Raw genomic sequence first — 27709 nt, 5'->3', positions numbered from 1 at the left:
ACTTACAGTACCAGTAGCTAGCTGCTTATTCTGACAGGTTGCCTCATCATCATCAAAAAAGTATATTGGCTGACATATTTCCATACCAGGCTGAAATCATAAAGTGTGATTTTATAGTAGGCCTATGTTTTGTCACACACAAGCTAGCTAACGTTAGCTACCTTGAAATTACTAACAAACGTTACTGTAGCTAGCTAGCTGTTGACATTGAATACAAATGCACTTACTTATGCAACGTGCGTGTGTTTGTGGTACTATCCCACTTATTTCCACAGCAGACATGGAGTGGCCCATCTTAAAAAAAGTGTCAGATGGGAGCCTTGTCCTGAAACCCACCAGCATCTACAGATGCGTCATTGAGAGCATCCTTGAGAGCAGCCTGTCTGTTCTCTCACCAGCAGGCTCAACCTGCTGTTCACCTGCACATTAAGATATTATTTCCACTGACTCTCTATTACAGTATTGCTTCTGTCCCTCTCCTTGCCCCAACGTGGGCTCAAACTAGGCACTCTCTAAACACACACACACACACACACACACACACACACACACACACACACACACACACACACACACACACACACACACACACAGAAGAACCAACCCACACATGTTATGTCCTTCTATCCTCGTGGGAACATCAAATTAATTTCTATTCAACATCCTATTTTCCCTAACCCTTACCTTAAAGAGCCACTGATCACGATGATTGGCACTTGTGTTTTTCTGTTGCTCATTCGAAAAACGAGATTTCAGTCTTAAGAGGTGTGTTTTCTGACCAATTCCGTGTTTGGTTAATGATGTGTGTCCCCCATGAGACAATGTAGAATCGGAAGCCTATTTCACTTCCTCAAAATCCCAAGAATGAATCTAAGATCTAAATGAATCTAAATCTGTAATAAATGTTGACGTTTTTAAGAGGATGTTTTTTTTATTAATTTTTATCTAACTAAGGTGTTTGGTGCAATATTTCTCAAGCAAAAAAATGCTTACGTAAACAGTTAGAGCTGCTGGACAGGTCTGTCTCACGGTCTATGCTATTGGACAGAGTGGTCACACCACTCTCTCTCTCTGTGGCAAATGGACATCATCAAATCAAAACCCAATCTCCATTTACCCGTTGTGACGCACGGATGTTCCAAACTCACTTTTAGGCCAGACTGACTTCATGACAAAAAATATTCTCTTTACACTTTGTAGAAAATTTTGTCACACAACACAATGCCACAGATGTCTCAAGTTTTGAGGGAGCATCCAATTGGCATGCTGACTGTAGGAATGTTGACCAGAGCTGTTTCCAGATAATCTAATGTACATTTTTCTACCGTAAGCCACCTCCAACATAATCGTAACAGACTTCAGTGGGCAAATGCTCACCTTCAATGGCCACTGACATGCTGGAAAAGTGTGCTCTTCAAGGATGAATCCCAGTTTCAACTGTACCGGACAGATGGCAGACAGCGTGTATGGCGTTGTGTGGGTGAGCGGTTTGTTGATGTCAACGTTGTGAACAGAGTGCCCCATGGTGGCGTGGGGTTATGGAATGGGCAGGCATAAGCTATGGACAAAGAACACAATTGCATTTTATCAATGGTCATTTGAATGCACAGAGATCCTGAGGCACATTGTCGTGCCATTCATCCGCCATCAACTCATGTTTCAGCATGATAATGCACGGTCCCATGTCGCAAGGATCTGTACACGATTCCTGGAAGCTGAAAATGTCCCAGTTCTTCCATGCCTGGCATACTCCTGAGACATGTCACCTATTGAGCACGTTTGAGATGCTCTGGGTCGACGTGTACGACAGAGGTGGCAACCCAACGACGAGGCACACTTGCTCATTGAACATGAGATATAGTTCAGCCTTTACAGGAAGCAGACCTTCAAGTGGGTGGTTAGAAATACTCTGTGATATGATGGGTCTTTTGTGGCAACGATCTAGGGAGAATCTGCCTCTCAGCCCCCTAGTAGTGACACGAAAAAACATGCTGCCAATCAGTTGACTTTCAAGGAGTACTTGGAGGCCCCACCCCACCTGCAAGCACCCAGTCCACATCTCTACCCGCATCAGTCCTACACTCCTGTACGGGCTACTACAATTACAAAGTATTGAATGCTCAACCTCAACCGATTAAATATATCCTTGGGGCATTCATGTGCTCATGAGAAGTGGAAAACTTGGAAGTGGGAAGTCGTAAATCCGACATGATTGTTGGATTTACAGTGATGATTTTGGCATGGAATTTAAATTATGCTAAACTAGGGGAACTTTAACTAACATCGCTTTTTGGTTTGACGTTGTGTGTTTTTCAAGTGCATGCGCATACGCCCAGATGTGTGTGTGTGTGTGTGTGTGTGTGTGTGTGTGTGTGTGTGTGTGTGTGTGTGTGTGTGTGTGTGTGTGTGTGTGTGTGATCAACACTATGTGTGTATATGCTTGGGTGTGTGTTTTGATGTGTTCTGTGTACACTCCTTAGTGTTCTGGGAAACGATTGCGAAGGTCAATTTCCAATCACTCCAACTGTGGAACTGATTGAAAGCAGGTGTTGGTCTGAGCCCCAATACCACTGAGACCTGCTGGAGCGGAAAACAGAGTGAGGCAATGCCTGAAAAGCAGAAACAGAAAAACAACATTAGCAAGTGTTTTTCATCAATGTTTCTCCAAGCTGGGACATAAACACATACTGTACAAACACACTTATCAAGAGCGGAGAAAGGGAGATGTGGACAAAGAATGTGTGAGCCCGTACCCATCGGTGTGGTAAGAGAGCCAAAAGCAAAAACAGAGCACATGGCGCTGAGGGAGGAGAGAGAAGGAAGGGGAAGCGTGTGTGTGCATCGGGTTGTTGAGAGAAGGGGAGGGCATTGGTGGTGGCGGTGGAGTGTGCGGTGTCACACTGCACTGGCTCACTCCGGTTTAGACTGCTTTTAGCTGGCCCTGTGCCACGACGACGTTGCGAGGTTAGTGCAGGGGTGGCGGTGGGGTTACTTAGCGCCTCGTCTGCCATTTGCATGTCAGACAAAATGCAGGGACCCGGCGTTGACAGACGCAGCAGGTGTGTGTCTGTGTGTCTGTCTGTTTCACAGTACGCTGAGTCCATAGTCTAAGGAACCCCTCTGGGTGATGAGTCACAGCATGCCAGGGAGGAAACTGTCCCACACACATTTGAAATATTTATTTGAACCCACCAAACAAATTTACATTAAAAAGGATCCAAACATTTCAAAGGTCCTTGTATGCATGACACTCAAGTGTACAGAACACTCCTTCTCTAAACAACTAGGCTGCCCACGACAGCTGAAACAGAGCAGTACCTAGCCAGCCGCTTTGCCCTAGTTCCTGTGTACATAGCCCGAGACTGCCAAATATCAGAGCCACCAGCTTGCACCTAGACCCGAGGCTGTCCAAGCATGCCGCGAGGGGCTGGTATTTAAGAAGCTTGTCGGCTAAGGCCTGCTCCATGTAGTCGTCAAATGAGCAGCTCACTTCCAAAATGAGCCCCTCCTCCCACAATAACAACATCTGGCATATATGGGCCACAGGAAAACACATCAAAACCATCTTCCTCTTACACAACAATGTTTATGGATGTGTGCTGTTAGTGAGACTCCCTGTCTCACCTTGCTGGCTATGAGGTCAACAACACGGTTATCTCTAGCAATGTACAAATCCAATCCATTACATTTTACTCATGAAGATCACAAAATGGAGCATGGTTTGCAGGGTACCAGAGTGCTAGATTAGATTTTGTTAGTAGAACTTGCAGCCTTAACAGTAAAGGTGAGAATGTCCTCCGCAACGGCAGTATTCTGGTACATGGAATGGGAGTGGTCAGCACAGTCTCGAGCAGCAGTTTCCCCTGCAGCCTCAGGACAGTCCAGTGTGGCAGTTGCTGCATCCGTCTGATACCAAGGAGTGTTGTCCTGGATGAGATGTTCCATCATGGGTGACAGAAACCTCCACAGCAACACAGGGATCTGCCACAACTGCATCAGAGCCGGGGACTGACTCAGTTTGCATATCAGTCCGTATCCATCTGAGCGCCACTCCGGTCCAGTTGTGCAGGTTGTTGAGGTCTGGCCAGTCTGAGCCGACTCCAAAGCCCGCAGCACGAGTGTCCAATTTTCCATTGGCCTTTCCCCATTGCCCTCAGTGTCCCGCACGCACGCACGCGTACACACACACACACACACACACACACACACACACACACACGCACGCACACACACACACACACACACACACACACACACACACACACACACACACACACACACACACACACACACACACACACACACACACACACACACGTACACAGTGCTTTAGTCGTAGTTCCTCATTCCGTATTTGAGATCCCCCAAAGCCAGTTTTTCTGCTTTTGCAAAACAACAAGATGTTCTAGGAGACATAAGAATAGGACAACCACAATGTTACACAGTACAACTAAATTAAATGTTGCATGCAAACCATTGTTCGCACGACACTTGACCTAGTTCTATATTCGTTTTGAGCCCCCCCCCCCCAACGTTCAACAATGAGATGGAGGAGAGTTTCTGATTTAAATTGCCCCAAGAGGCTTTTTTAGATCAGATACGGTGTCCAAATCAATGAAGTTATATCCCATTTGGAAGATACCGTCTGAGCTGTGTCAAATCCCAGAGTATGCGACACCTCTCTACACACATAGTTTTCGGGCAAACACATCTCTACCATCTCTACCCAATGCCAGAGGCAGCATATACAATAGAACCAGTGCTCTGTATACTCTGGAGACACACCGGCCAGACACATGGCACTGAACAGGAGCCATTTCTACCGCTGTGCCTGGGTTACACAGTGTAGAGGATCTTTGGATGGTTTGGCGGACAGTCAAACCCCCCCACAGGATTGTCTTGAGGTCTGTGAATGGGGGGCTTGTGAGAGAAGGGTCCCCTGAGGAGGGGGGTGGGGGATCACTCACACAGCTGTTCAACTCAAATAGTGCCTGCTGGAACAATATTGAGTGTCGTTTGGGGAATCCTGTTTGAAGTTAGTGTGTTTTGCTTGGACTGAACAGTGTAAGGAGCAGCGAGGAGGGATGCTCAACTGTTTTTCGTTGTTTTTGGTTTGCTACAAAGGACTTTTGAGGTAGAGGAAGAAAACACGCAGTTTTGTTTCAATTTCAGTTTATCAACTTCAAACCGGTTCAGAAGAAACAATATAAAATAATTCCCCAAAAAGTATCAAAATGGACGATCTTGTTCAATGCTATTATATGTATGATAAGGACGAGATCAGGACAGTTTGTTTCGGGAAGCTATGCTACATTTGGAATGTCCCTATTTTTTTATTTTTTATTTCACCGGGTAGGCCAGTTGAGAACAAATTCTCAGTTACAACTGCGACCTGGCCAAGATAAAGCAAAGCAGTGCGACAAAAAACAACAATACAGAGTTACACATAGGATAAACAAAAGTACAGTCAATAACACAATAGGAAAATCTATATACAGCGTGTGCAAATGGAGTAGGGAGGTAAGGCAATAAATAGGCCAATAGTGGCGAAGTAATTACAATTTAGCAAATTAACACTGGAGTGATAGATGTGCAGAAGATGATGTGCAAGTAGAAATACTGGTGTGCAAAAGAGCAAAAAAGTAAATAAAAACAATATGGGGATGAGGTAGGTAGTTTAAAATTAGTGAGGGAGATATAAGTCTCCAACTTCAGCGATGTTTGCAATTCGTTCCAGTCATTGGCAGCAGAGAACTGGAAGGAAAGGCAGCCAAAGGAGGTGTTGGCTTTGGGGATGACCAGTGAGATATACCTGCTGGAGCGCGTGCTATGGGTGGGTGTTGTAATGGTGACCAGTGGGCTGAGATAAGGAGGAGCTTTACCTAGCAAAGACTTATAGATGACCTGGAGCCAGTGAGTCTGGCGACAAATATGTAGCGAGGGCCAGCCAACGAGAGCATACATGTCGCAGTGGTGGGTGGTATATGGGGCTTTGGTGACCAAATGGATGGCACTGTGATAGACTGCATCCAGTTTGCTGAGTATACCGGGTTTGGCTGGGGTAGACCGTCATTGTAAATAAGAATTTGTTCTTAACTGACTTGCCTAGTTAAATAAAGGTTAAATGTAATATATATATATATATATCTTCTGTCTCAAACCAAACGTGAACATTGGTTATTGTGCCAAAATAGAAAACAAGTAGCCATCATTTACTTTCAGAACACCAAGTCAGATCAGGCCATATCTAGCTACACCCATTACATCTGAGAGGGGAGGGTGAGGGGAATGTACTGTCTTAGAGTTGTTCCCTTTTTTGGATGGTGTGTGTGTGTGTGTGTGTGTGTGTGTGTGTGTGTGTGTGTGTGTGTGTGTGTGTGTGTGTGTGTGTGTGTGTGTGTGTGTGTGTGTGTGTGTGTGTGTGTGTTGGGGGTTGGGGAGTAAATAAAATCCTGCTTCAGTTATGCAATGGAAAAACTAAAGACTTTTTGCTCTGGCTGCTTCTTAAGGTGGTACTGAGTTTCTGGAGTAGATATACTCGGCAGGGTAGCCTAGTGGTTAGAGCGTTGGACTAGTAACCGGAAGGTTGCAAGTTCAATCCCTCGATCTGTCGTTCTGCCCTTAACAGGCAGTTAACCCACTGTTCCTAGGCCGTCATTGAAAATAAGAATTTGTTCTTAACTGACTTGCCTAGTTAAATAAAGGTAAAATTAAATATAGACCATTTACACTGATCTAGAAGGGCATTTACACTGGTCTGGAAGGGCATTTCACTGGTCTGGAGGGGCATTTACACTGGTCTGGAGGGGCATTTACACTGTCCTGGTGGGGCATTTCACTGGTCTGGAGGGGCATTTACACTGGTCTGGAAGGGCATTTACACTGGTCTGGTGGGGCATTTACACTGGTCTGGAAGGGCATTTACACTGGTCTGGAAGGGCATTTACACTGGTCTGGAGGGGCATTTACACTGGTCTGGAGGGGCATTTACACTGGTCTGGAGGGGCATTTACACTGGTCTGGTGGGGCATTTACACTGGTCTGGTGGGGCATTTACACTGGTCTGGAAGGGCATTTACACTGGTCTGGAGGGGCATTTACACTGGTCTGGAGGGGCATTTACACTGGTCTGGTGGGGCATTTACACTGGTCTGGTGGGGCATTTACACTGGTCTGGTGGGGCATTTACACTGGTCTGGAAGGGCATTTACACTGGTCTGGAGGGGCATTTACACTGGTCTGGTGGGGCATTTACACTGGTCTGGAGGGGCATTTACACTGGTCTGGTGGGGCATTTACACTGGTCTGGTGGGGCATTTACACTGGTCTGGAGGGGCATTTACACTGGTCTGGTGGGGCATTTACACTGGTCTGGTGGGGCATTTACACTGGTCTGGTGGGGCATTTACACTGGTCTGGTGGGGCATTTACACTGGTCTGGTGGGGCATTTACACTGGTCTGGTGGGGCATTTACACTGGTCTGGAAGGGCATTTCCACTGGTCTGGTGGGGCATTTCCACTGGTCTGGAAGGGCATTTCCACTGGTCTGGTGGGGCATTTACACTGGTCTGGAAGGGCATTTCCACTGGTCTGGTGGGGCATTTACACTGGTCTGGAAGGGCATTTACACTGGTCTGGTGGGGCATTTACACTGGTCTGGAGGGGCATTTACACTGGTCTGGAAGGGCATTTACACTGGTCTGGAAGGGCATTTACACTGGTCTGGTGGGGCATTTACACTGGTCTGGAAGGGCATTTACACTGGTCTGGAAGGGCATTTACACTGGTCTGGAGGGGCATTTACACTGGTCTGGTGGGGCATTTACACTGGTCTGGAAGGGCATTTCCACTGGTCTGGTGGGGCATTTACACTGGTCTGGAGGGGCATTTACACTGGTCTGCCTGGTAGCATGGCTCTTTGGTCACGGGTTATAAAACCTCTGAACTGGCATGAATGGAGTCTCTGGACTGGAATCCTCCTCAGTGCAGTGAAGCTCTTGGCTGAGTTATGAGGTGAGGCCAAAGGTGTCCCTGTCAGTGGCCTGACTGAATCCAACAACTTTCCCCTGTATTCTTGAGCCATATAAACCAGAAACAGAAGTCGTCTACAACGTGTTTTACCCCCCTCTAGTTCGCCTCAAAAACAGTTTGCCGCTATGAGTACCCCATGCCATCTCTGGGCTATCATTACCATGTAAAAAAGCTTTGCATTCTCTACCAAGAAGTGTGTATGTGAATTCCATGGAATAAATCTATATACATGCATGCGGCTTCCTCGCCTGTGGGATCGTCTGAGACCCGGACAGCTGATGAAACGAAGGAGTATTTCTGTCTGTAATTAACCCCTTTTGTGGGGAAAAACTCATTGTGATTGGCTGGGCCTGGCTCCCTAGTGGGTGGGCCTGTCTCCCAAGTGGGTGGGCCTATGCTCTCCCTGACCCAACCATGGCTGCGCCCCTGCCCAGTCATGTGAAATCCATAGATTAGCGTCTAATTTATTTATTTTAAACTGACTGACTTCCTTATACGACCTGTAACTCAGTAAAATGGTTGAAATTGTTGCGCGTTGCGTTTATATTTTTGTTCAGTGTACATGCATATGTTGACACAAGCGTGTGTACTCCGATTTACATACCGGCACCTTGAAATGACCTGACGGAGATCCTAGTGGGATTGAAAATGTTGTCATTTGTGCGTCTTAATAAGTCACTGGGAAACGTTACAGAGATAACGAACATGACTTCTTTCATGATATTTATTGTTAACCCCTCGGTGTTTGGTTGCCGCGTCAACGAGTCCAGAGATAAATCACATATCAACTCTTGTGAATTCAAGAATCGATGAATGAACATCATGGAACGGAAATCAAACTGGACGTCTGATAATGGCCCGGAAAAACGAATTAGATCTCTATCGCCACTTGATAGCCTGAGGTGACTGGAATGGAAATAAATCGGAGTCCGTCTCCGGTGATGACAGCGGACTGAGTTGGCGAGTCCTGTTTGGACACTGTCCTCCCCAGGGTCCACAAATAGTGACACTCGTCTGACTCTCAGTGTGTTGACTTGTTCTGTGGCCTGTTCCATCCTGTGACTCAGGGCAAGCATAAGCACAGGGTAAGCATATGATCCAATAAGCATCATAAGCATCCGCTTGAGAATTAGAAGAGTAGAATACAGGAGTTAAAATGTGGTTGGCATTAGCAGTTTTCCTCTTGTTCAATAAGCCTATGTCAGTTAACCTTTATTGAATTGCTAGGTGAATTAGTCTAGCAAGCTATCTAAACCTTGTAGTAATCCTGGCAAAATTTGCGACCAGGCACGCAGAGCAGGTGTCCAGGGGCCCTGACCTCCAGGGGGCCCCCATTCATTTTGTTTTTCACTCTCACCCATATATTGTATGAACATGGCATAAGTCATGGCAAAATGTATAGAATTGCAGGGAATTTGCTTTAAAACTGCAAAATGATGTCCGACTCATGGCTCATTCCCTAAAGCACATATGTCAGAGTCAAGGCCCGCGGGCCACATCCGGCCCGCAAGAAGGTTTTTTACGGCCCCTGGGATGATCTTGATTTATTATTAGAACCGGCCCGCAGCAAGCCGGCAGCCCGCAGATCTTTTACACGCACCAATACTACATTTCCCACAATGCAAAGGTGACGCACCGAGCAGTAGGCTGCTTCATTTCAATATTTATTGGCACAGCAGTCGTCAGCATCACAGTAAAATTAACTTTCAGATACCCATCAAAAATGGCAAAACGGAAGGTGGATACTGAGAACCGGGGGTTTCAAACAAGGTGGGAGTCGGAGTATATGTTCACGAAGGTAGCTGGAAAACCTGTGTGTCTTCTGTGTGGAGAAAGTGTGGCGGTACTGAAAGAGTATAATCTGAGACGACATTATGAAACGAAACACGCGGACACACACGCGGACGCAACTGTCAAGGCCAGTTTTATTTTGGCAGAAGAGATCGCTAAATCAGCCCGGCCATTTACGGAGGGGGATTTCATCAAAAACTGCATGATTAAAGTTTGTGACGAAGTTTGCCCAGAAAAAAGGCAACTCTTTTTAAATGTGAGTCTGAGCAGAAACACCATTGCCGAGAGAGTAGACCAGTTGTCCATCAATCTAAAAGAGCAGCTTGTGAAAAAGGGAAAAGATTTTATTGCATATTCCTTGGCTGTGGATGAGAGCACCGACATTTCTGACATTGCCCAGTTGTCAATTTTCATCCGCGGAGTGGACTCCAACCTAAGCGTGACAGAGGAGTTTTTGGCTTTACGTCCTATGCATGGCACAACTACGGGGCATGATTTGTATGAAGAGGTGTCAAGATGTGTAAATGAGATGGAGCTGCCTTGGGAAAAACTCGTGGGTTTGACAACCGACGGAGCACCTGCGATGTGTGGACACAGGAGCGGACTGGTGGCGAAGATACGGGAAAAGATGCAAGAGGAAAACGCGACAGGTGAGCTGACAGCTTATCATTGTATCATACACCAGGAAGCGTTGTGCGGTAAAGCCTTGAAAATGGAGCATGTAATGAGCATCATCACGCGCACAGTTAACTTTATCAGAGCCAAAGGTTTGAATCACCGCCAGTTCAAGGCATTTCTGACGGAGTTAGAAACGGAGCATGGTGATTTGCCTTATCACACAGAGGTGCGATGGCTAAGCCAGGGAAAGGTGCTTCAAAGATGTTTCGAGCTTCGTGAGGAGATTTGTCTGTTCTTGGACAGCAAAGGGAAAGACACAACACAACTCCGAGACGAAATGTTTCTGTGTGAAATGGCTTTTCTGTGTGACATTACGAGTCATCTGAATGCAATAAACTTGCAGCTGCAGGGTCGGGATCGTGTCATCTCTGATATGTACAGTACAGTGAAGGCATTTAAAACCAAACTGACTCTGTGGGAGACGCAGATGCGGAAAGAAAATTTGAGCCACTTTCCCAGCTGCCAGACCATGAAAGAGAAGCTCTCTACCAGTGCGTTCCCGAGCACACAGTTGGCTGATAAAATAGGTATGCTTGCCGCTGACTTTCGACGCCGATTTGCTGACTTTGAAGCACAAAAAAGCAGGTTGGAACTGCTCGGTAACCCATTTGCTGTTGACGTGGAAAGCTCACCACCAAACCTCCAAATGGAGTTGATTGACCTCCAATGCAATGATGCACTGAGGGCAAAATATGCGGCAGTGGGTGCTGCGGAGTTCGCCCGTTTCCTCCCCGGCACAATGCCCCAGCTGCGCATCCAGGCTGCTCAAACGTTGTCTATGTTTGGCAGCACATACCTGTGTGAACAACTGTTTTCTTTGATGAACCTGAACAAAACATCACACAGAAGTCGACTTACTGCTGAACACCTCCACTCAATTCTGAGGATTTCTTCAGCTCAGAGCCTTACCCCGAACATTGATGAACTTGTGGAAAAGATGGGACACCACCAAGTATCACCCTCAACCTCAAACAAGTGAACATTACTGTGCAATCACATATTTAGAGTTTTTACTCAGTTCAAGTTTAAAAGTTAAAATTTAATATTTGTTTTCACTGCATGTTACTTCTCCTTAAACAAAGTGTTGTTTTTGATTAATAGATTTTTGCACTTTATTTTTTTGTATTTCAATCCAATTATATTTTAAAAATATTTCAGTTGAGTGGATGATAGAAAATTGCTATTATTGTTTTTTCTTTGAAGTAAATTTAGCCCACTTTTGCTAAAATAGAAAATATAGTCTACTGATGGTGCCTTGAATACCGGTTTCTTTCATTTAATGTTCATGTTATGGGGATATTTATATAAAGGAAATTTGTCTTTTGTGTCTGTTGAAAATTAAAGATTACTGACAGAGCCATAAGAAAATATTGCTTTATTTATCTGATCATATTGTAATATATTTGTTAGGTTTTCAGTAGGTTCAATTAGGTTCACTAGACTATATGCGTCATTTAAAAAATGTTCAATGAACATTCGAACAGTCCGGCCCTCGTCTTGTAGCTGATTTTTTTATTTGGCCCTCCGTCCATTTGACTTTGACACCCCTGCCCTAAAGGATCGGCCCGGAACTGCTGTGACTGTCTGAGGTGGGTGTCTGTAGCATAACTGTCTGTAGTGGGAAGCAACTTGCACCAGCCTGATCCTGTCCCTGACTTTCAGATACATCGTCTGATTCCCGCCACTCAATCTATGGATTTCATAACGTCAGCTGTCATCATGTGTTAGTCGGTACTGGGCTGTAAAAATGTGATTTATGTCTAATTTATTCTGATGTTATGCCAAATGCCTTTTCTATTGATGACTTTGTTCTGAAATAAATATAATTTAATTGTAATTTTTATTCCATTTTTATTTACTATTTATTGCCCTCAAAATATAACAGAAAGAAACAGTTGTGTCATATCCTTGCTTGCCAAAGACGTAGTCTCTCGACACCTGCAAATATGGTCAGGATGAGAAATTCATTTCCTGGACTGGGCAAACTTGATCTCCGTGCTGATGATCATGTTGCCCTGATTCAGATCTTGAGCGTAAATTGGCCGTAAATAGCCACCTAATCAAATCAAATCAAATCAAATGTATTTATATAGCCCTTCGTACATCAGCTGATATCTCAAAGGGCTGTACAGAAACCCAGCCTAAAACCCCAAACAGCAAGCAATGCAGGTGTAGAAGCACGGTGGCTAGGAAAAACTCCCTAGAAAGGCCAAAACCTAGGAAGAAACCTAAAGAGGAACCAGGCTATGTGGGGTGGCCAGTCCTCTTCTGGCTGTGCCGGGTGGAGATTATAACAGAACATGGCCAAGATGTTCAAATGTTCATAAATGTTGAAACTGGAGCAGCAGCACGGCCAGGTGGACTGGGGACAGCAAGGAGTCATCATGTCAGGTAGTCCTGAGGCATGGTCCTAGGGCTCAGGTCCTCCGAGAGAGAGAAAGAGAGAAAGAGAGAATTAGAGAGAGCACGCTTAAATTCACACAGGACACCGAATAGGACAGGAGAAGTACTCCAGATATAACAAACTGACCCTAGCCCCCCGACACATAAACTACTGCAGCATAAATACTGGAGGCTGAGACAGGAGGGGTCAGGAGACACTGTGGCCCCATCCGAGGACACCCCCGGACAGGGCCAAAGGTCACGACTCCCAAACCAAACGAAGCCACATCATGGGCAAGCAAGAGGGGCTACTTCAAACCACCTCATCTCCTCCCCACCATAACCATGATCCACATACGGTGTACCCACTACCCGGTACATATTGCTCTTCTGAGATTAGGTATGCGCAGATATGTACTCATGTCATCAAGTATGCGCTCGCGCCTGATAATAATTTACAGGTATGACATATCCATGACACCTCCTGACTACTTCATGTAACTTCATGGCGTAAACACCTATCCTGCTGCGCCCCGATCCCCACGCATCACTCCATCAACATTGTTGTACTGCGGTTGGGAGATAGATCCTCTTTCACTTTCCAGGAATGTGTACCCGGGTCCTGTTCCAGAAGACAGAATGTGACTGGGTGCTTGAGGAAAAGTTCAGCCAGTCCTCTCTTGAGTCAGAGAGAAAAGAGAGAGGGGGGAGATAAGGAGAGTGAGAGGGAGAGCGGGAGGGAACTGGAATAGCCCTTAGAGTCGGCGCGCGCTGGTTCAGACCGGTTCCTGTTTCCCCCTTCCCTTCACAGACATGTAAATACAGATCTGGCCTGCCGCCAGCATTAGTCACCTTTTTGTCTTGAGAAAGAGGGGTGGAGGGAGGGAGGGAGATACTGACAGAGAAAGAGAGATAAGTGGAGAGATGCAAAGGAGACTCAAATGAAAAGAGAGAGAGAGCGACAGAGGGGGGGGGGGCAGAGAGGGGGAGTGAGAGAGAGAGGGACAGAGAGAGAGAGAGAGAGAAAGAGAGATAGAGAGAGAGAGAAAGAGAGAGAGAGAGAGAGAGAGAGAGAGAGAGAGAGAGAGAGAGAGAGAGAGAGAGAGAGAGAGGGACACAGAGAGGGAGGGGGACACAGAGAGAGAGAGAGAGATGTGTTGTCAACATTGTCTACAATGAAAACTGCACATCCTCCCCAGTCTGGGAGGGATTAAGGGCTGTTCAGACCGACGCCTCATATTTTTAAAAGTACAATTATGAAACTACTTTAGAGCAATTATAGCCAGTTTGACTAGTATTTCTTATTAAACAAAACATTCATAAGTCTGGTTGTGTCTAGATTAGAGTATAACCATTTCAGTTCATTTAGTTTCATAGTGTAATGTCCAAAACAAAGAAATGACTTTGTCCAGCTGTGAAATGAACATGACCAATGAAAATAATTTGCTCTCCTAGAGTAGAACTCTCCTAGAATGCAAAAGTGCATATCACCCCCTCTCCATGTTTCATACATTGTTTGGTGTACACGATTCTCAGAATGTAGACTTCAAAAAGGTGTTTGCTGGACTTATAGGTAGGGCCTTCTAGTGATTGGACAAATTCCACAGTACCTCCGATGACTTGTATGATGCACGGGACACCACAATTGGCTTCCAATAAAGAATTGCCAACTGTGCAAATGTTTACACTTCCCATGTGGTTATCATCTGACACTTTAGTTATGTCGGATGTGCCCTAGGGCTGAACTGAAACCATCAATCTTCCACTCAGACTATATACAATTATAATGCATTATAATACTTCGTAAACACGTCATAAACCCGTTTATACCCCCTAAAATGGCTTAGAATCATTTCACAATGATCCTGTTTAAATCACATTTATTTTCAGGATTTTGTGAATTTTGGGGATATTGATATTTTGGCAAACCAATCTAGATTCCGTTTTCAGATTGCAGTATATTGATGATACCTTTTCCTACTTTCTGTGAAATGGATCATGTTATACTCATGTTTACTAGTGTATTGTATTGACCCCCCCCCCCCTAACCACTCTCAAATAGTGGGGGTAGGAGGTGGGTGGTAGTGAGGGTAGGGAGTGGGTGTTAGTGGGGATAGAGGGTGGTAGTGGGGGTAGGGAGTGGGTGGTAGTGGGGGTAGGAGGTGAGTGGAAGTGGGGGTAGGAGGTGGGTGGTAGTGAGGGTAGGGATGGGTGGTAGTGGGGGTAGAGGGTGGTAGTGGGGGTAGGAGGTGGGTGTTAGTGGGGGTAGGAGGTGGGTGGTAGTGGGGGTAGGATGTGGGTGGTAGTGGGGGTAGAGGGTGGGTGGTAGTGGGGGTAGGAGGTGGGTGGTAGTGGGGGTAGGGAGTGGGTGGTAGTGGTAGTGGGGGCAGGGAGTGGGTGGTAGTGGGGGTAGGGATGGGTGGTAGTGGGGGCAGGGAGTGGGTGGTAGTGGGGGTAGGGAGTGGGTGGTAGTGGGGGTAGGGGATGGGTGGTAGTGGGGGCAGGGAGTGGGTGGTGGTGGGAGTAGGGAGTGGGTGGGTGGTAGTGGGGGTAGGGGGTGGGTGGTAGTGGGGGCAGGGAGTGGGTGATGTTGTAGGTGTTGCATTGTACTACATCAACTCACTGCCCTTGCAAATCTTTGGTCAAGACTAAAATAGTGCACCCCAGTTCCTCTGAGCTGGTCAAAGGAGTTTATCCCTGCTCAGGCGCTTTCATAAGTAGGATTTGTTGGATCGAGGCCAAGAGGTTATAGAGCATAAACTAGCTTCAGAATGGGGTTTATGCAGAGCTAACAAACATCTCCCCTCTCTCATTTGCTAACACACTTAATACAAAACCGGTTCCAATCATACTGACTTTCAGGCTTAAAACACGACTGGTATCTTGTTTACTACATTCCTCTACTCTGGGAGGACTACTTCTGCAGCTGAACAACATGGCTGCAGCTTCACAGGCACGCAGACAGGGTTCAGCTGTCGAACGCTAAGAGCCCAAACGGTAGAGCAGGCCTGCAGGCAGCCAGGCCAGCGGAGTCCGACAACTGTTGTTATTGAGGGCCACTAATAATAACCACATTTGACGTCAGCTGTCGCATGTCGACACACTTAGCTGCGGCATGTCTCACTGCTCATTCATTCTACTCACTATTCGGGTACACACGTCTGAGATTGCACTGCAGGGGGTTGGGGGGCTATTAGCATAGCTACTTTGGTCTGGAACTTTCCTTAGTAAAAATGAAAAACGTTGTTTGTTTGTTTTGCTGGACACCTCAGCAGATTGATGTAATGAACTGCAGACAAAGGCCCACATCTTGTCGAAAACATCGAACTGTCTCTTTTACAGTTTAAATCAGCCCTTTAATGAAGCCAGAAAGACAAGGCCTTTGTTTCTATTTTCTCCCTGATCCGACCACCGACTGGCATCATACAGATCGCCGTCTCCTTTCCATCCTCTCAGCACTTTAGGTTATCGAGGCCACGGGCAAACCTTCTCCCTCCGTAGTGAAAACGTCACTGCCTCCAATAGGGCTGGCAAGCCTTGGGATACGGAGTGAACGTGCGCGTGTTTGTGTGTGTGTGACTTCTCAGCATGTGTGTGTGTGAGTAGGGTGAGAAGACAGTCGTAAAAGACTGCAGTGTCACACGGCTAAATAGTCGACATAGCTCCCTGTTTAGCTGTCTATAACCCCCTCCCTCCCTTTCACTCTCCGTCTACAACTCCCATAGCTATGCAGTACATAGCTCTCATCACCACAGCCAATCAGGGAGGGCTGAGCAGAAACGGTACTTCTTGCTGAGTCAGACAAATCAGAAGAACTATATGTGCTTACTGACCTCTTCCCTAGAACAGCCCAGCTGCAGTGACACTGATGTGGCGCGCAACTGTTTGTTCCCTGGTGCCTGTAGCAGACGTGCAGATCTAGGATCGGATAACCCCACTCCTATCCTGACCATGGCCTTTCGGAGGTAAATGGCGAAGCTGACCACAGATCAGTGCATAGGGGCATTAACATGCTTCACCAGTAGTTCACTCAATTACGTGTCTTTGCGCGCTCGTTGCGCTATATCTTGGGATGCGTGTCATCGATTTGCCATTAGAATCTACTGATTTAGTGTCAGAAGACGCACCCAAATCCCTGGGCACGTTAGAGTCATTGTGAAACCAGCGGGCTGCACTTGACAGTCAGATAAATTGGATGGGGGTTACTGCCAAAAAACGTTCCCCTAAAGTAAACTGACCGATCCAGCCCATCCACTGCCCCTTCCTATTCGGGAACATACAGTACGGTGAGGTTGTCTTTGTCGCCCTACAAATTGGACACAGGCCACGGACAGACAACACACACGACGTGCACGTTTCCCCATCCTATCTCCCACTCAGCACATCCTCATATCTCCAGGGTTTTTCAACAAGTAGCCCAAATCTGCTGACTTTCCTAACACAGCAAGCAGTAAGCTGAGCTTCAACAGCAAGGTCATTGGCTGATACTGGCAATTGGGGTGTTATGGTTAATTATTCATAGGAATCAGACAAGCAGGACAAAGGGCAAAATAAAGAAGTGGATATCAGACTTCTTGTATTTTATAGATGATGATATCACAACCTTATAAATTATATATGTTTTATTATTGAGAGGAGGAAACAATAATTGGAATATCAATTAAAGAGTATTTGAACAAATCAGCATGTGCTTGATTAAGAAGTGCATGTTTTTAAAAACCATTTATATAACAGCTTGAGAGAGAAACATTGTGTCAGTTGAAATCAGTGAGTGTGTAAAAGAGATGCCCTGCATAAGAACTTTACCGTCACTCAACACGACCACATCTCCTCCACCTGTAGTCTGGGAGCGCCCTCTTGTGTCAACATATAGTAATAGCAGCCAGGGAAATAACCTTTCACTAAAATACTCAAAAAACATAATTGCATTCATATTTTAATAAGTTTAAAGACTGTACATTAAATGCAAAGGAGGCTGTCAAGTACAGATCATTTTTGATAAATCAACAAACATTTGTAATTAAGTAAAATCCCTGCAAAGTGAGGACTGTGTTACATTTATATAAAGCTTTCCTTCATGTCTGGTTCCACACTGGTAGTAATTCTGTGGCTTCCAGTCCTTTCCAGACACAGTCCACAGTCCAGTAGCTGTGTACGTGCCATTGCTTCCCCTGGAACTCCAAACAACATTGTTCTCTGGGGTAACCACGGTGTTGTTGATCCACCAAATGATGTCCACCAGGTGTGTGTGTAAACCACTGAGGACACACACCAGCATAGGTGTCTGTGAAGCACCAGGGTCACTCCCGAATGAGGAGAGGATGAGTACAGATGGATCAGAAGGGTTCAAACCTGACAGGTGAAAGAAAGTCAACATGCATGAAGACTTTGGGATGAAAAGGTGTTTTCGACCCAAACACTTGGAGAAATCTTAGAACTCGCTTGAGCAAATGTTATTGAAGTACAGACAATTGTGAGCTCCTTTGTGTGAGAAGGTGTCAATAACAATTAGCCTTCAAATACACATTGCAGCAAAAGTTATTAAAATTCCAGCTTACCTTCTACAAAGAGCTGGATGCCCCTACTAAACACCACATCCTTTTGAGAGGGCTTCCCCCCATGTACACACCTGAGGAAAAACATGACTTTCATTATCATCAGAACACTGCAAGAATGCAGATAGAATGAAGTGCAATCTGCATATAAAGTTGAGCTGAAAGTTACCCCAGTAGTAGTAAAGTGAAACATAGTCCTGCTCTGTTCATTCTGGCTGAGTGGTTTGTTTCAGTTGGTGCTCTGGAGAGGAGAAAAGCCAACTGCCTGAGTCCCTTGAGGGGCTTGGTGTCTTGTCCTCCAGTATCATGCAACTCTCTCCTCTCACACCAACGTGGTCTCAGAGCATTTCGTATGATTCCTTATGTAAAACCGAGACACTCCACTTAGTATGACATGTTACGTTTCGCATTGGAATGTATTAAATCCATCGTCTATTTCGTGTCATATGTTATGAATTTGAATTTGTATGATATATTACACATTGGAATTTGTTCAAAATGTTACCAATTGCAATTAGTACAGTATGTTACGAACTTGCAAAACATATGATATGTTACAAATCCCCCACCCTGCCCCCATTTTTTTTTACAAGAATATACTACCAATGTCCATGGTGCTGAAATTGTGAAATATCTATGTACCTGCATGCCTATCGAATGAATTGATGATAGGCTTTCTGTGGTGCCAGGGCTTAATTTTGTTTTAGCTAATGGATAAGTGGTTATTGATAGGCCTATTTGGTCGTCATTTTATCATGTTAAACCTAACGTTTGACGAAGCTATACACGCTGTGGCAATGCTGCCATTTTTAGACTGCTGGCATTAATGTAATTAGCCTACTTGTTCAGTAATTAAGTTGAAATTCAAATATTGCACATTGTAAAATAAATGTTTGATGCAACAGCATACTAATCAGCTACCAATATAAATGTTTTGAATATACAGCTGTCCTGTATAGCCTACCTGAACCTGCATGACATGAGCCGTGCTCTCGCTCTCTCCCAACATGGATAGAAAGTTATGCGTAAAACCAGTCTATTAATGCCAAATAATATAGCCAGTCCACCCTCAAAACACTAGCTTAATAGGGATTGTTTTATATACATTGTACTATTTATAACTACATACTGCATTTAGCTGCTATTTATAAACGTTGTTTTTCTCTCTCTCCCCTTTTTCTCCACAACTTCATAATATCCAATTAGGATCCTGTCTCATCGCTGCAACTCCCCAACGAGCTTGGTAGAGGCGAAGGTCGAGTCATGCATCCTCTGGAACATGACCTGCCAAACCGCGCTTCTTAACACCCACCTGCTTAGCCCGGAAGCCACACCGTTCAACTGACAACCGAAGTCAGCCTGCAGGTGCCCGACCCGCCACAAGGAGTCACTAGAGCGCGAGAAGCCAAGTAAAGCCCCCCCGGCCAAACCCTCACCTAACACGGACAATGCTTGGCCAATTGTGAACCGCCCTATGGGACTCCCGGTCACGGCCGGTTGTGACACAGTCTGGGATCGAACCCGGGCCTGTAGTGACACCTCAAGCACTGGGATGCCATGCCTTAGACCGTTTCGCAACTCGGGAGGCTTTATAAACTTTTGAAAATAAAAATGACATCAAATAGCCTAACAATGAGGGGAAAAAATAGTCAGCTTGAGGACAACTATTTATTGCTGAACTCTGGATAATAGCCTACACAAATGGCAATATTCAAGGTCAATTAAATCAAATCAAATCCAATCCAACTTGAGAGACTCCTCTAGTGTCCCGAAGTCCTCCTTTTCTGTGTGCAAATGTTTTCACCATGGCCTGTAGGTCCAAGTTGTGGGCCCGACTGTTTTCAATACTGACTATTGCCAACCCAGACAGTTTTCCTAAGACATTGTGCATATATATATCCATTGAGCAGCACACAACTTAAACGTAGTCGTGAATGATGCATGCCAAGATACAGTGGGGCAAAAAAGTATTTAATCAGCCACCAATTGTGCAAGTTCTCCTACTTAAAAAGATGAGAGAGGCCTGTAGTTTTCATCATATGTACACTTCAACTATGACAGACAAAATTAGAAAAAAAATCCAGAAAATCACATTGTAGGATTTTTAATGAATTAATTTGCAAATTATGGTGGAAAATAAGTATTTGGTCACCTACAAACAAGCAAGATTTCTGGCTCTCACAGACCTGTAAATTATTTTTTAAGAGGCTCCTCTGTCCTCCTCTCGTTACCTGTATTAATTGCACCTGATTGAACTTGTTATCAGTATAAAAGACACCTGTCCACAACCTCAAACAGTCACACTCCAAACTCCACTATGGCCAAGGCCAAAGAGCTGTCAAAGGACACCAAAAAAAATTGTAGACCTGCACCAGGCTGGGAAGACTGAATCTGCAATAGGTAAGCAGCTTGGTTTGAAGAAATCAACTGTGGGAGCAATTATTAGGAAATGGAAGACATACAAGACCACTGATAATCTCCCTCGATCTGGGGCTCCACGCAAGATCTCACCCCGTGGGGTCAAAATGATCACAAGAACGGTGAGCAAAAATCCCAGAACCACACGGGGGGGACCTAGTGAATGACCTGCAGAGAGCTGGGACCAAAGTAACAAAGCCTACCATCAGTAACACACTACGCCGCCAGGGACTCAAATCTTGCAGTGCCAGACGTGTCCCCCTGCTTAAGCCAGTACATGTCCAGGCCCGTCTGAAGTTTGCTAGAGAGCATTTGGATGATCCAGAAGAAGATTGGGAGAATGTCATAAGGTCAGATGAAACCAAAATATAACTTTTTGGTAAAAACTCAATTCGTCGTGTTTGGAGGACAAAGAATGCTGAGTTGCATCCAAAGAACACCATACCTACTGTGCAGCATGGGGGTGGAAACATTATGCTTTGGGGTTGTTTTTCTGCAAAGGGACCTGGACGACTGATCCGTGTAAAGGAAAGAATGAATGGGGCCATGTATCGTGAGATTTTGAGTGAAAACCTCCTTCCATCAGCAAGGGCATTGAAGGTGAAACGTGGCTGGGTCTTTCAGCATGACAATAATCCCACTCACACCACCCGGGCAACGAAGGAGTGGCTTCGTAAGAAGCATTTCAAGGTCCTGGAGTGGCCTAGCCAGTCTCCAGATCTCAACCCCATTGAAAATCTTTGGAGGGAGTTGAAAGTCCGTGTTGCCCAGCAACAGTCCCAAAACATCATTGCTCTAGAGGAGATCTGCATGGAGGAATGGGCCAAAATACCAGCAACAGTGTGTGAAAACCTTGTGAAGACTTACAGAAAACATTTGACCTCTGTCATTGCCAACAAAGGGTATATAACAAAGTATTGAGATAAACTTTTGTTATTGACCAAATACAGTGCCTTGCGAAAGTATTCGGCCCCCTTGAACTTTGCGACCTTTTGCCACATTTCAGGCTTCAAACATAAAGATATAAAACTGTATTTTTTTGTGAAGAATCAACAACAAGTGGGACACAATCATGAAGTGGAACGACATTTATTGGATATTTCAAACTTTTTTAACAAATCAAAAACTGAAAAATTGGGCGTGCAAAATATTCAGCCCCCTTAAGTTAATACTTTGTAGCGCCACCTTTTGCTGCGATTACAGCTGTAAGTCGCTTGGGGTATGTCTCTATCAGTTTTGCACATCGAGAGACTGACATTTTTTCCCATTCCTCCTTGCAAAACAGCTCGAGTTGGATGGAGAGCATTTGTGAACAGCAGTTTTCAGTTCTTTCCACAGATTCTCGATTGGATTCAGGTCTGGACTTTGACTTGGCCATTCTAACACCTGGATATGTTTATTTTTGAACCATTCCATTGTAGATTTTTCTTTATGTTTTGGATCATTGTCTTGTTGGAAGACAAATCTCCGTCCCAGTCTCAGGTCTTTTGCAGACTCCATCAGGTTTTCTTCCAGAATGGTCCTGTATTTGGCTCCATCCATCTTCCCATCAATTTTAACCATCTTCCCTGTCACTGCTGAAGAAAAGCAGGTCCAAACCATGATGCTGCCACCACCATGTTTGACAGTGGGGATGGTGTGTTCAGCTGTGTTGTTTTACGCCAAACATAACGTTTTGCATTTTTGCCAAAAAGTTCAATTTTGGTTTCATCTGACCAGAGCACCTTCTTCCACGTTTGGTGTGTCTCCCAGGTGGCTTGTGGCAAACTTTAAACAACACTTTTTATGGATATCTTTAAGAAATGGCTTTCTTGCCACTCTTCCATAAAGGCCAGATTTGTACAATATACGACTGATTGTTGTCCTATGGACAGTCTCCCACCTCAGCTGTAGATCTCTGCAGTTCATCCAGAGTGATCATGGGCCTCTTGGCTGCATCTCTGATCAGTCTTCTCCTTGTATGAGCTGAAAGTTTAGAGGGACGGCCAGGTCTTGGTAGATTTGCAGTGGTCTGATACTCCTTCCATTTCAATATTATCGCTTGCACAGTGCTCCTTGGGATGTTTAAAGCTTGGGAAATCTTTTTGTATCCAAATCTGGCTTTAAACTTCTTCACAACAGTATCTCGGACCTGCCTGGTGTGTTCCTTGTTCTTCATGACGCTTTTAACGGACCTCTGAGACTATCACAGTGCAGGTGCATTTATATGGAGACTTGATTACACACAGGTGGATTGTATTTATCATCATTAGTCATTTAGGTCAACATTGGATCATTCAGAGATCCTCACTGAACTTCTGGAGAGAGTTTGCTGCACTGAAAGTAAAGGGGCTGAATAATTTTGCACGCTCAATTTTTCATTTTTTGATTTGTTAAAAAAGTTTGAAATATCCAATAAATGTCGTTCCACTTCATGATTGTGTCCCACTTGTTGTTGATTCTTCACAAAAAAATACAGTTTTATATCTTTATGTTTGAAGCCTGAAATGTGGCAAAAGGTCGCAAAGTTCAAGGGGGCCGAATACTTTCGCAAGGCACTGTACTTATTTTCCACCATAATTTGCAAATAAATTCATAAAAAATCATACAATGTGATTTTCTGGATTTTTTTTCTCATTTTGTCTGTCATAGTTGAAGTGTACCTATGATGAAAGTTACAGGCCTCTCTCATCTTTTTAAGTGTGAGAACTTGCACAATTGGTTGCTGACTAAATACTTTTTTGCCCCACTGTATATCAGAGATAAGGGGCTGTTGATATTGCAACCGCACAACTCAGATGCCGGTTAACCAGTATGAACGAAATCGCAAACAGATTTTTTTTGTTTAACCCCTTTTGAACTGTTGTCCACTAAAGATGATCTGTTTGCATCTGCCAATTTATTGGCTGTCCGGTATGCAGACGACCTGTCCCCAGAGCTTCCTATACAGTTAATTCATCTCTTTCTGTAATATGTTGAAGCCAGCACTTATTACAGGAAAACTCCACCCAAAACCGATATTTTGGTATGTTTCATTCGTCAATCGTTGACATAACTTGATTGTTGACAAGCAAAACATGGACTTTCAAGATATGTAACTTTCAAAAAACAGAAATCATCCCCATATGATGCATTTAGCTGGGGCTTAAGGTTAGGAGTTAGGTTAAAGGGTTAAGGTTAGGATTAAGTTTACGCTTAGGGGAAGTGTTTGCTAAAAGCGTTGGGATTAGGGTTAGGGGAAAGGTTAGGCAAAAGGGTTAAGGTTAGAGTTGGGGTTAGGTTTAGCTAATATGCTAAGTAGGTGCAAAGTAGCTAAAAAAGTAGTTAGTAGTTGCAAAGTTGCTATAATGCTAAAGTCGTCTGTGATGAGATTCGAACACACAATCTTTCGGTTGCTAGACATTCAACAAAAATCAGTTCTTCACCTCATATCTTTTACACAACATTTGAGCCTTTAGCCCAGTCATTCTCAGAACCGTCAGTTCATCACTAATTAGGAGAATGTCAATAAATGATAGATTCCTATTTTCATCTTCTCTAAAGGTAACGTTAATAGCTAGACTCTCAGAACTCTCAGAATATATTATAGAGGAAGGACACTGGTGCAGAGAGGAAATGTTGTGAAAAACTATCTGGGTGGAACATGAGTGTTTTCCCAAGGCACATGTTGCCCCCTTCTATATCAGGCTCAAAACAAGTAGATCAGTTATTCAGTTTGTAGGAGGATAGAAAAACAGGAAAGAACAGTTAGCACAAGTGGTTGTGTCTGAAACAGATGTATGACTTCTCCAGTTCAGCCCACGCTGGAGAATGGGGTGATTCTGACAGTGTCAATTATCTGTGGTAAACCACAATTAACTTTACATGATATGTTTCTGCCCTTCTCCCTTTTCTGCCTACATTATAAATGTTAGTTAACCCAATATAAATATTCCATGAAACCCCCCCAAAAAGACACTCAGGCGATACAACACTCTTAGTACATGACAACAACAAAACAACATCAACTTGAGTTTATTAGGAGTTGCTTTGGAAGACCAATACAGAGTAGCCTGTAGATACAGTACAGTGTGATTACATAGTACACCTCACATTCGTCTCTACAAATCAGTTGTTCTTTCAAATCCTTCTGTTAGTCCACAGAAATAAACAGCCATGTCATTCTCTTTAGATCCATGGATCAGTAACTGATGCTGGTGAAGTGGCCTGCTATCATTGGTCTGGACAGTGATCTTGTTGGGATGGAAGCCATGGCCGTAGAGCACATGGGAGGTGTTGGTCAAGTGGTAGCTGAGTACCAGTTCAGGCCTCTCTCCTTGACTCTGCTTGTACCAGCTCACAGTGGCCATGCTACAGTTAGTGGACAGAGTGCAGTCCAGTGTGGCATCCTCGCCCACTTTCACTGATAAGCTCTTCAGTGATACACCCAGGGACTCTCCCAAACGTACACCTGTAGAAAGTCACAGGTGACAAATCATATAGGTCTACAGAGAGAGGCCCCATCCAGACACAACCCCTAATAACTAGTTCCTCAAGTCAATTCTAATTCGAAAATGCATTCCATTTCATAATGTCTTGATATACCTACTGAACTGTCACCACAACAAAGTGTCACGGTTACTGAAGGATTGTACCAGTACAATTGTAACTGACAGTAAAGCATTTAAATGCATTGAGGAACACAACCAACAAAACACTCTGAGGTTATATCAAAATGTTTAATATCTTTAACCATTGTTATTGGAAAATGTACTTACCATTCAGTATGACTGACAAGCACAACATGATTCTCAATGTCACTTTCATGGCCGGATGCAGTACTCTATTCTGTGAGATGATGAAAAGGAAGCTTTCGATCCGACTCCCTCGTAGACTCTGCTTGAGGTTTCTCTGGAGAGAAGTAGGCTGTGTTTGTTGGTCCAACTGAGTCTCACAGAGGAACTGCCTTCCAACACGTTGTGCACAAACTCATCAGGTCATTTCAACCTCAGATGTGTCACAGTCTGTAAAGGCAGCATTACCTTTTAACAGGCTGACCACTCCACATTGCATCGCGTGTGCGAGCGTTGCAAAATTTATTTAGGAATCTGTTATTAAATTATTGCACCCACACTGCTCGCGCACGTCAACGAGCGTATGCGTTGCCAAGGGCTAAAATAGAAGTCATTCCTATTTCTGACACAGATCGCACTGCAAGTCCTGCCTCTCCCATCTCCTCATTGGTTTATAGAAGCAGGTACCCACGTGCCATCTCCTCATTGGTTATACCCACGTGGGTGATTGAAAGACGAACTGTGTTGCTGGTCGGTGTAGTAATACTATGAAAGTTCAGATGCCAATAACCATATAAGTTCAAAGGTGAGAAAGCCTTGAAGGAGGAGAGATGACTAGAAACGATTCGGAGTAGAGGACCTTGTGCATTTCAGGTAAGATAACAACTCAGTGTTTATATCCCAGGACAAATTAGCTAGCAACGGCAAGCTAGCTAAATAGGACAAATTAGCTAGCAAGTGCAAGCTAACTAGTTAAATTGCCACAAATGTTTAATGATTTTCGACCTGTCGCCAAATTAACGTCATTGGTTCAGAGTTTGTTTTAATATTTTAACCTGCGTGTCGTGATCGCGTTTGGTGTAGGGGGACAAAATAAATGTATGCATGATGGCGCACGCGCGCAGCCGGTTTGGGTTCCGTGTTAGGCTCCCAAATGTACTGCATTGTCTATTGGGATTTGTGGGAAATGGCCACACAGAGGACTGTGAGTGACCTACAATGTGAGTAGACCTATAATTGTATGTCCGGCGAAAGACTTGGATTCCATCTCTCATGCAACATAATTTCCACAAACTTACAAAAGGCACAAACAGTAACATCCCTTGTTTCTCAAGCCAAGGTCTTAAGGGAGTATGTGAGCACAGACGTTCACTTCGCCTAGCCAAGTTCTACTAGGAGCAAACTGAACCGATGTATGAGAACTCCTTAAGACACAGTGCAGGTATCGGGAGTCGACATTTACATAGATCAGGGTTGAGAAACAGGGGCCACAGTGTGTCGGCTTTTGTACCAGGCTACCTGTAACACACCGGACTCACCTAGTCACGGTCTGCAATTAAAACCACTAATATGAATCAGATGGGTTGGAACATAATAATGCAGGCAGCCTCACAGGACAGCACGGGAGTTGCTCACCCTTGATATAAATTCCTCTGCTTAGTAGAGGATATTCCAATACTCTCTCAGCTGATAGGTTTGACGAACCAAGCTAATGTTCTCATTCCCATTCATCCTCCACAGTTCAGTCCCGAGAAGCCTGTGAGATCAGAGACTGAAGAAGCCGTCCCTTAAAGACAAGGTCCACGGTGTCGTCCTTGTAGTGGATGCTTCTAAAAAGGTGTCCAGCTACACCAAAGGCTTAGGCACAACCTGCCAACAGCCCAGAGAACACATCAGTGACCTGGGTGAGCAAAAGCGGAAGCATTTCAGCAATGGCAGTAATGGTTGTCGTGTAAGAACTGTTGATACTCTGAGGTCAATTGACAGCGTGAGAAACAAATGTGTTTCGCAGGTGTGCATCAAGTGACATTGCTGACACGTGGATCAGGTGTGTCAGGAAACCGGCCATGACGAAAACATTCAGCAGACAGTACTCTCTATAATACCCCTTTTGATGAGTTAGTCATTAGCTATTTAAATATCTGGAATGTACACACACTGTATGTAGTTCTACTGTGAACATCCTCAGCTGACTTCTCTCTCTCTCTCTGTGTGTGTGTGTAAGACCAAGGCTGGGGCTCTGTTTGACATGTCCAGCTCCTACATTGTCCCAGTGAAGAGCTACTCGTATGAGCTGGAAGTTGATGAGAACACGGACATCC

The 27709-nt window shown here is 44.7% G+C and overlaps 1 protein-coding gene across 1 annotated transcript; it reads right to left on the bottom strand.

Moving 5' to 3' along the window:
- Nucleotides 1–24935: 24935 nt before the first annotated feature.
- LOC139409719 (secreted immunoglobulin domain 1) lies at nucleotides 24936–25887 on the bottom strand. Its single transcript, XM_071155117.1, has 2 exons — nucleotides 25857–25887; nucleotides 24936–25285 (listed from the first exon to the last, which is right to left on the bottom strand). The coding sequence occupies exons 1-2, from the start codon at nucleotides 25885–25887 to the stop codon at nucleotides 24936–24938; spliced, it is 381 nt and encodes a 126-aa protein (XP_071011218.1).
- Between the last annotated feature and the right edge of the window lie 1822 nt (nucleotides 25888–27709).

The sequence above is a fragment of the Oncorhynchus clarkii genome, chromosome 5 (assembly GCF_045791955.1).
Source record: "Oncorhynchus clarkii lewisi isolate Uvic-CL-2024 chromosome 5, UVic_Ocla_1.0, whole genome shotgun sequence".
Classification (NCBI taxonomy): Eukaryota; Metazoa; Chordata; class Actinopteri; order Salmoniformes; family Salmonidae; genus Oncorhynchus; species Oncorhynchus clarkii.
The sequence above is the reverse complement of the archived record's forward strand: the minus strand, read 5'-3'. Positions and strand labels throughout refer to the sequence as shown.